At 43.6% G+C, this 10,169-nt stretch overlaps 1 protein-coding gene across 1 annotated transcript; it reads right to left on the reverse strand.

Annotated features, from left to right (window-relative positions):
• Positions 1-338: 338 nt before the first annotated feature.
• Positions 339-3,024, reverse strand: LOC119378562 (uncharacterized). Its single transcript, XM_037647649.1, has 3 exons — positions 2,827-3,024; positions 1,957-2,083; positions 339-648 (listed from the first exon to the last, which is right to left on the reverse strand). The coding sequence occupies exons 1-3, from the start codon at positions 3,019-3,021 to the stop codon at positions 395-397; spliced, it is 576 nt and encodes a 191-aa protein (XP_037503577.1). The 5' UTR covers positions 3,022-3,024; the 3' UTR covers positions 339-394.
• Positions 3,025-10,169: the final 7,145 nt, after the last annotated feature.

Genomic DNA, 10,169 nt, shown 5'->3' on the forward strand with positions numbered 1-10,169 from the left:
ATGAGATTTTGTACTAAAATGAGCGATGACATCAACAAAAATTGGTTGCACATGGAACCAATGATGACCATACTCGTCATAGTTGTGTTTCTTGACGCTAGATGACCACACTTGTCCATGTTGTGTGCCATTTGTGTCTCAGCTTTCATTTTATTGCTATCTTTCATTGTATTGCCATGCAGTGAAGCCATCTTCGAGCCATATTTTTATTCAATTAGTGAAATAAAGGAACTCCACAGGATTGAAATAATGGTACCACTTTATTCAGAAATAAAAAAAGCTCTACAAGTTGCGCTAAAACAAAAATTTCTGGTAAATTTGGTACAATTTTCTTCATTTTTCGTGGAAGGGAAAGGGTTAACAAGACACATATATGTAGAGAAAAAAAGTCTACTCACGCAACAGGAGTCGCCTGCACAGGGGGCACAGCAAATGGCACGGGATAGGCATGCTGGTCACGTGGCCGGTTGTGGATCTCGTTTGGCAGCAGTGCCTGCTCCTCAGGGCCAAGTGACACCTCACGGTCATGTATCGCTTGGAGGTTGCCCAACAGCTGCTCGTACAGAAGGTCGTTGGGCTGAGGGCGCGGACGCCCCTCACAGTCCACGGGGTGATTTTTCCCACCATCAACGTCGAGAGGCCTCAGCTCTGCAAGTGCACAACACGGTGCATGAGCCTGTCATTGAGTGCATTCCGATCCTGGCCAGCATTGTAGACAGTCTGCTTTGACAGCTAAGAAGACAGCTTCGGGCCTGAGTCGACCAAGTAACAAAACCCGTCTGGAAGACGTCTACATGACATGACACCATCTCGAGTCAACACAAGAAAGCTAAAGAAAGCACATGAATCATGTAACGTTGAAATAGTGCAAACAGAGACAGAAGTCCCTGTTCTATATAGGAATGAAGATGACATGGCACATGAAATAAGAGAGTCCTCTTCAATGAATGCTGGTGACACCTGCATCAGCTTTCCCTCAGTGACCTGATCAAGATTGCTAAGTTGTCGCAAGTGCGAAGTTGGTTTGGGTTGGCGTTCATTTACCATTTTTCTTTTAATAAACCTCTCAGTTGACAGTAAGCTATGGCTGCGTCTGTCTAACTTCTGTTCCTGTTGCTTGCGCTCCTTCAATCTTGAGTAGCACCATACCAACTAGAACAAATGTCGACATTGCCATAAAACATCGTTTTTTTTCAGTTTCCTTCGAGTTCAAACATACAAAAAGCTCAACTTAGCTTATATTAATCTCATAAGACAGCACTACTCCATCTTCCTGCAAATAGACGTTTTTCAGTAGGAAGCTTCAAAGCCTTCTTTCCAGCTGACATCTTGTTTGTCTGGACAGCAAAGTAGCCTTCACCATTTTTTACTCTGATCTGACGCTGTCTTAATGAGGCTGTCTTTTTTGCCAGCTGCATAGGATACGGGATGAGACTTAACACAGATGCTGTCTCATCAGCCATCTATTTAGCCGTCTAGAGGAGTATCAGAACAGAGCCATAGTGTGACTCTGTAGTGTGTGACTGTGCTGGCAACACAGTCACACACTACAGAGTCACAAAAAAAAGCCTCAATCAATCAATCAATCAATCAATCAATCAATCAATCAATCAATCAATCAAAATGTGCTCATTTTAGCAAAAAAAAAATTCTAGGTTTTCAAAGCACTCAATGAAAGTAAAGGCCTTTCTGAGGTCTCCAACACAGCATTTACACATGTCAAGAAATTTCAACGGCCTGAGAACCACTGCAAACCCTACATGATGAAGCTGTTTCGGCGCCTTGCAAGAATTTCTGAGCGGAAGGCGTGCCCACCGACATGATGGTACATTAGCATGAAAAAAAATAAATGTTTTTGTGGACTAGGGTTCCGTAGTTTAAAGGCTCCAGGGGTACTCACAACAACAAAATATGACAGAGAATGTTTAAAAATGTAGGGCTAGAGAGGACGTTGACCTTGGATGAAGGTGGAGAAGAGGATCTCGGTCTGCTGGCACTTGGAGAGCAGCTTCATGATGCTGAATGGAAACGGCACCACGCTCACTGCAGGCTCTGGTGCCACCGGTTGGAGCAAGGGCATGTTCTGTGAGATCGACAAAGAGACGCTATGGTAATCGGCTGGCCAAGTGTAAGTAAAAGATGAGAATCACATCGTAATCATGGTGATAAATGTCCACCATCCTACTACAGTGCACAACTAGGGGTGTGCGAATAGTGCCACAATGTGATGATGGTGAAGAACTTAACAGCCAGAGTGACTAGCGAAGACTTAACTCTTTATTGTGAACTTATCCCCAGAAAAACAAGTAAGACTCCAAACACAACAATAGCAAAGAGCATAGTGGCCACTCATCAAAACCTGATCTAAAGATGATCAGTCGGCTCTTTATACATGTGCCAGCATGCATTCCAGCATAATAACTGGTACTCTCGGTAAGTTCTATAAGTACTATACAGTAGCTAAGGTACTGTACGATACTGTACGGTAAGTTCTGTAATGTACTATATGGTGAGTAAGGTGCTGTACGGCACGGTAATGCTTGGTAATGTACAGTAAGTTCCATATTATACTATACAGCAAGTAAGGTACTGTACGGTAATGTACGTTAAGTTCTATAACGTGCCGCATGGTAAATAAGGGTATTGTGCTGTAATGTATGGTAATTTGTATCATGTGTTATGTACGCCATTATTTCCACCTGATTACAGCTGATTACATCCTGATATGGGAAGGCAAGTCTTGCGTCAGGCGATAACTTTGTAATCTTTGTTAAATAATTACAGGAGGCATTCATTGTAGGGTCGCTTGAGTGCACGTGCACACACCTGTGCCAGTGTGATGTCAGGCGTGGACCGCGACACAAATGATGGCTGAACTCCAGCCAGGGCAGGCGTGACCGGCGGCGTCGGTGGCGGTGGACACTGGGATTGTGCGCTCACCGGGTGAGCCAGCTCTGGCTTGAGGCATCTCAGGTTCAGATGCTCCAGCGTGATGAGAGACGAGAGGCACTCGAAATCCATTTCAAAGAGCTGGGCCGCAAGAAAAGCAAATTAAAGAAGGTAACACTGTGAGAGAAATACCTAATTATTGGTAGCTTGTTGACTGATTAATCTATTGACCGAACGATTGAATTGAGGGGCTGTGGGGTATGGAAAGGTGCTATAGAGTGCTTTCCAAACAGGCCAGTTTTGCATATGCTCCAAGAAGCCTGGCACTGACTATAATGAAAACTTGCCTCTGTTTTGCATTCATGTATACTTTTCTAAATGCTTGTAGCATTTCTTTAGGCACGTTCAGCTGTTTCAGTAAGAGTGACCCATATTTCTATGACAGCACAGCTTCCGCTGTGTTGCCTGCTAAGAATGAAACGAAGTGTGCGTAGTTGGAGAACAAAGCTTGCAGTGAACTATCAATTCATTCTTATCGAGGCTCCCTCTGAATGATGTCGCTGTGTTCCTAGATGAATTATCTTAGATACAAAACAAGCACAATCTCAGAATCATTCTCAAATGGCAAAGTAGTTTTTGATGTTCTTTGGGGTACAGCGTCGGCAAGAGCATAACAAAGCAATCAGCAAAGAAAAGCAGCAGAGCTGCCAAGTTAAATTTTCCGAATAATGACATTAATAAGGGTGTGGGATGAAGCACTTGGTCATGGACCTAGAAATACACAGCGAAGCATTGATTCATTTATACTACCATGCCTTAAATGGAAAAACCATTGTCCCTACTAACTACTTTGAGCAAAAGTGTAAGGGCAGAGTAGCGGAGTCAGTATATGAAAGATATTAAAGTGACTGAGAACTATCCCTATAATCCCATTTTCTGTGTCACGATACATAGCATTTTCGCAAAAAGCGTGCGATGAAAAAGAAGGTGAACTGACAGAATTTTTCGAACAGCGGTCCCTCAGTTTTTGATGCATATGACATCTGCGCTTAAGCACAAATGCTGGCGAAACAATGTGTGATAGAAACGATTCGTTGTAAATCCCGACAAATGGGAGATGGCTGATTGCTTTCGCAACAAAGAATTTATTTTTGTAAGCATGTGTGTGCAACACGTAAAGACGAGCTAGAAGCGAGCTTTCAAAATTCAAAAATTATGACGTCAGATATTTGCTGTAGACCTTATACAATTTCCACAGGAGTCATAAGACCAGAGAGGGTAATTATTAATTTCAAGAGTAACGCCAAAAACCCTGACAACAGGTCACGCCGTCATTAGCTGGCAACCGAAATAGGGCGTTGTGCCAAACAGTACAGGTGTGATAGCGTTATAGTGCAATCCTTCGCAACCCCAATCTTCTTGCAGCTTTCAAAAGCTCTCTGTTTGAGCAAGTAGAGTAACAAAATGTATAACTGGCTAGGCACTGGAACGAGTGGCATGATAGCAACCCACTGTCTTCTTGGTGTTAACAAAAGCGTGATAACATTGTACCACCACAGCACACAGCGCTATCATTTTCTTTCGATTATGAGATTACTCACTGAGTGTTTACTTACTGAATGGTTTTTTATCATGGCACATGAGATATCGGGAAGATACGCCTACGAATTCAGGAGAGCTCTAAGGCAGAGAGATTAAAAAAAGACCTGTTAAGTCTTGTGTAACACGTGAACACTGCAATATACAGCGGTGTTTGAGTGTGAACGCACGTTGCCTCTGAAATGCTTCTGTGCACGACTGCTTTGCGATTGGCATTTTCAGATTGTGTGAGCACTAGGCGAATCCATAAAAATCATGTGTGGTTTTTAAAATGTGCCCAATCATGAAAGAGCCTGGCACCAGAAAAGTATGCAGAACTACTGTCCAAAAAGGCAAATTAATCCAGATGCAGCAACACAGGGCACGAGTGGAAACTCACGGCTACGATAAAAGAGCCACCAAGTAAGGATAGTTCTGCATGTCACAGGTTCCAAAACAAAAAGGCCTGTTTTTTTATTATTTTGAGTTTTAGATTGCAAACCAAGATATGATTATGAGCCGCATCGCAGTGACAGAGTCAGACACAATAAAATTCAGCAGCTATAAAGAGCCACCAAAGATGTTTGCTTTACTTTTTATAGTGCTTTTCTCACTTTATGGGGGTTACTTTGTAACGAACAGATCCGCGCGTGCGAACCTGTCCCTCGTTTGGATCACACCGCGCACTAGAGGAGTGTAGTTACTCGCTACTAGTGCTACGCAGCAGCCCTAACAGTCAGAGCTGTGACCCCTATCCGCGGTTCGCGTTGAGTGCGGACCGCGGCGGGTTTCAGGCCAGTGGGGACAGAGACAAGTCTTTCAACTGAAGGTGTTTATTCACCCCAGATGCCAATTGCAACAATAAGTACAGCACATCAAGTTAGTTAACACCTCAGAGGCGGAGCGTCCGCACTACTGAAGGAAACAACAACAAAATAGCAAGCACACGTCGAGGGAATGATAAAGGCTCATCTCACCTCGCGTGGCTGCTTTTGCACTCCGGTCCGGGGCGGTGGTTCGCACTCCATGGCCGGAGCGCTGCAGGGGTTGATGGCGGCGGTGGTGCTCACGGCTTGGGTCCGATGTGGTCAGTCACACCTCCCAAGACCGAAGACACGGGGGGGCCCCCAAGAAAGCAGCGCTGCGTTCCCAGGGTCTGGAGAGGAGTCTCTCCAGAAAAGGGCAAGGAGGGGAAAACGGGGCATCTCGACTTCGGCCAGGGTGCAGGGCGCGAAAGGCTGCGGGAGCCGGCACAGTGCCCTCTCCACACGCAACCCCCCTTGCCACTGCGCGTACGAACGTAGCGCGAAGCCGAGGTGCGCCGCGTTGAAGACAATGGGTTGCCGTGTGCACCCCACAACTTGCACACTATTGTGTAAGGAACCCACTGATTAAATAACCTACACTACTGTATCGTCACCTTGAAAACATTGTGCTCTATTTCATACATAGTAGGAAATGTTATCAAGGCTACAGAGACTTTCCTTATTAATTGCAATAACAAAAAAAAATTTAGGTAACACACGTAAACATGTGCCATACAAATAATCTAACAATTGACCTTGACATTTATTATGTTGTAAAATTTAATGCAAACATTATATTGCGGGCATCGCAAATGTGAATACAGTTACCGTCAAACGAGCAGAGTCTCAAGTTTCTGCGACAAGCGGCCGCTACATGCAAGTCGCAGTCCCAAAGGAAACATGGTATGTAGCATACTAGAAACACAAAGTTCCGCAAATAACAGTAATTTGACATAACTTCGCATCTACAAGTCTTAGTTTCAATGTATGAAGTAGGTAACCAGAATAACGTGGCACATATCAATAAAAAGAACAGCTGCAGTGCAAAAACATGCAGAGGTAAACACCTATGGCCAGACTGCTCGCACAGTAGCCACCAAAGTGCTCGTTACATCTGGAACAAAGTGCGTACTAAAGATGAAGCATTCGGAAGAACTAGAGTTTAGCAACTTACACAATGTGTACCACAGATCGACCCACCATCACACTCCCCATGCGTGTTCGCGTCCACTCTGTGAGCACTCCACCGGCAGTCACATGCAGGTCCATTCAAAATCTCCATCACCACCTTTCGTTTGCAGCAACATTAAATGGCATTACTTCTGTTTATGCCACATCTACTCACACATTTATCGCTCACTGACACTCTATCTCGATTCTGTAAAATCAGTGTGAAACGTGTGCGAGTCAGTGCATCCAGGAGTGTGTATGCCAGCCTATGGCTGCAGCTAAAAAAAAAAAAAATTTAGCCCCTTCCTTTTCTTTATTTTCCTCATTCAATGCATGGAGAACTTAAGGCTGGCACAAGCTTTACAAATTTAACTGCTTGTAAAAGCCATCAGCTGGGAGGTATCTATGCCTATATTATCACAAGAGGGCCCAAGGAGGCTTTGTATGTAACTGCCGAGTCAAGGCGGTTTTCCTACATGTGACGATGTGGCAGTTATTTTGTGGTGCAAGGGCCTAATGGTGGACAAAGAGTGCCCCGACGATGTGCATTGATAAGTTGCTAATCACCAATAAATTACAACAAGCAGATGTATGGTGTCTGTAAAAACAAAATTTTTAAAAATGAGTTTTCAAAGCTTCAGGAGCATTGCAAGAAAATCTCTGGGGTCCCTTAACTAATGCTAAGACAACTTGAGGTGAAAGCTGCTAGGAATACATCAAAGTGTCATTGGCATTGTGTAGCCTGCAGATGTGAGCCTGTGCTTCGTGAGATCAAGATAATAGGCAGGAGTAGTGACACGTTAGTGCGAGAGTTATTGGAGGAATTTCACATTAAGAAGAGAGGCACGAGTTTTACGTCTGTTTCTCTTTTCCAAAATGAGATGCAGCTCCTTGATATGTCAGTGTGATTGCATTTTGCCGACACTGACACACACATGCGCAAATTGTTGTGTTCTGTTGGCTTCATCTTTTGAATAACAGTTGAAGTTTAGCGCCCAACCTTTCTGCTTCCTGCTACCTTTCTCGTGTCTTTCTTTCCTAGTCTGCACTAATATGTATCCCTTTCACCATTTTCAAAGTATGTTGCTGACACTGCCACTTGTTCTGCATTCTACAATGGTTTGTTAGAATGAATGTGGCAAGCCTTAGAACCCACATGCAAGTTCACAGAAGAATCAATTTTTAAATTGAACTGTTCTTCTTAAAGGCCTCCTGATGCTTCTTTATCGCCTCGGCTTCATGCTTTTGCAAAGACGAAGTGAGTGCGCAGCTCGCACACCTTGAATCACCTTTTTATTACTTAAGTCTTTTCTTGAACCACTTTTGTTGACGCTAACTGTGCTGGATTTTTCTACTCAGTGACACATATAACGCTTTTGCCTTAATAACTTCTCATCAATGTTTTTTTTTAACAGACTATCAGCATATTGGAGGTTATCCAGTCCTCTTGACAAGTAATTTGCGAAATCCATAAATATTTTTTTGCCTTTTAATGAAAAGCATGGTGCACAAGCACATCAGTCGACTTGATGTATTCTGATATTGACATGTTCAATTTGCACACTTGCTGCTCGACTTTTAATTTTTACATGTTTCACTGAACATCATTTTAAGTTTTTAGGTTTTTTCATTTTATGCTTTTCAACTTTTAGCATTGCACAAATGCACCACCACCGAGGCCTGCAGACATTAAAGTAAACAAATTATTGATGCATAGGTCGTATTGTAGTTGAGCACCAACAGCTGGTGAGTGGCTACCCACGCCATCAACGATTTCTGGCCATCGAGTATAAAAAACATGGCTGATCCCTCTGTCAAAGGAATCGGTATCCAACACGAAAGTGAAACGTGTCTTCGGAGACGTAGGTGAGCATTTGCTGTGCATTGTTTCACAACAAGGGTGAAGGAAGGAATGCTATAGCAACAAATTGTAATGTCACGCGAAGAACGGCAAGCAGCTTGAAACTTGCAACGCACTGCTCAAGCGGAAAGGACGCACGGAAAGGACATACACGGGATGAGCGCGGACTAACAACTGTCACAGCTCGACAGTTAAAGCGCGCTGCTCAAACACAAAGGAGGACGCATGAAACGAACGCACAAGTATACACAGCATGAGCGCGAACTGACTGTCACAGTTGTAACTTATTTGTGTGTGAGCAGCGCGCTCCTTTCGCAAAAGCGGCCGCTACAGTGAGCGAAGTGACTTTCGTGCTCTCTTAACTTCAACACAAACTTGCGGTAAGAGCACAAGACGTACAAACCACCGCCATCACGAGATAAGCGTGCACGCACGAGAAACCACGTCCTGTAGAGACGCGCGCTCATCGCAATGCGTGGGATGACGACCTTTAAAGTGCGCCCTTTGAGCCCTTCACGCTATCTTGCTAGTGTTAACAAAAACACACTGAAGTGCCGCCGATCTCTGAGTACTGCCACCGGCAAATGGTGTATATAAATAGCTTGCCGTTAGTAGGGGTAGAGAACATGCCACCTGTGGCTGAGTCATTTTGCGCCGCGCGCTGCGGAGCGGGGGGCCTTAAGTTCGACTCCCGGTGATGGAACGTTTTCTTCTAGATTTTCCTTTGCCATCTGTTAGTTTATATATTTTACATCATATCCGTGACGAAAATACGTCAGTGGAGCCGTGGTGGACCCCGGCATAAAACACTTTCGTGTTAAAAAGCTATGATCATGTTTTCCGCAACTGTTACAAAGGCGAAATGGTAACTTTACATTTACCTGTAGCTTTTATCAGCTGTAGTATACTGTAACCCTATTGGATTACACGTTCAGGTTACTCAAACAGCCCGGCCTACCTCAGAACACAGTCAGCACTCTCCCTCAATTGCAGCAAGTTGCCAATGCTTGAAAGTCATACAGCGAAAAAAGTGATGATAGGCATTTCGAAGAAAACCTCGTATGAGGGGTGCACAACAGCACCCAGAACACACCTGCCCGCTTCCACATGCCTATATCTCTGTAACATGAAGCAACCTAGTCTCCAAATGCAATGCTTACACGTACCAATACTTTGAGTGACCATTATAGGTTTCTTAATTGACTGTACAAGCTAAATCAGAGGCAATCGTCACTCCAGGCATGTCAGTTACTAGGAATGCCGAAGACAGCATTCGTGCCAAGATATAGATCCCCAAAATTTTACTAAGAACACCCTAGTGCTCCTGATAGTTATGTCATGAAGTATGCAACAAAAGCTTTATCGTAATGTACTATGTGTAACGCCAACGTGTTCTTTTATTACTGCAAATTCAAATTTATGGATGAACATCTCAAAGCTGAAGCAATTATCTCTCAAGTTTGTTTAGGTACAACACTCTTTTACTTGCCTGAATGCGTCCTGCCAACCCTAGAATTTAAAATGTACTTCAGTTCAAGGCATAATATTTTAGAAATTTGGGGAGAAACACTGACAACTGTGCAGTTAACAAAGATGTCAGCTGTGTATTGAAAATGTTCCACAAGACTTTGTTTTGGACACCATGAACAGACCCTCAGCTCTTCATCAAAGCAAGAATAATATGCACCACAAACGTGTATCAAGTTCATTGATAAAACATTCACAAAACGATAGGTGAAATGCCAGTTACCTATGTTTTCAAGCTGCTGTAAAGGTTAGTTTGTATAGTGGGTAGGCAGAAAATGTAACGTACACAAATTTGCCCAGTAACTATCTTAACTATTCTTTATAGAATAAAGCCTGTC

This window comes from Rhipicephalus sanguineus, unplaced genomic scaffold, assembly GCF_013339695.2.
Source record: "Rhipicephalus sanguineus isolate Rsan-2018 unplaced genomic scaffold, BIME_Rsan_1.4 Seq873, whole genome shotgun sequence".
Lineage (NCBI taxonomy): Eukaryota > Metazoa > Arthropoda > Arachnida > Ixodida > Ixodidae > Rhipicephalus > Rhipicephalus sanguineus.

What these genes read in the sequence shown, in the direction of transcription:
- LOC119378562 (XM_037647649.1), bottom strand. Translation starts at nt 3,021, where the DNA reads ATGGATTTCGAGTGCCTCTCGTCTCTCATCACGCTGGAGCATCTGAAC. An exon ending in CTGACATCACACTGGCACAG is followed by an intron (nt 2,084 to 2,826) that starts GTGTGTGCACGT and finishes TCGATCTCACAG; the next exon opens with AACATGCCCTTGCTCCAACC. An exon ending in CTTCTCCACCTTCATCCAAG is followed by an intron (nt 649 to 1,956) that starts GTCAACGTCCTC and finishes GTGCACTTGCAG; the next exon opens with AGCTGAGGCCTCTCGACGTT.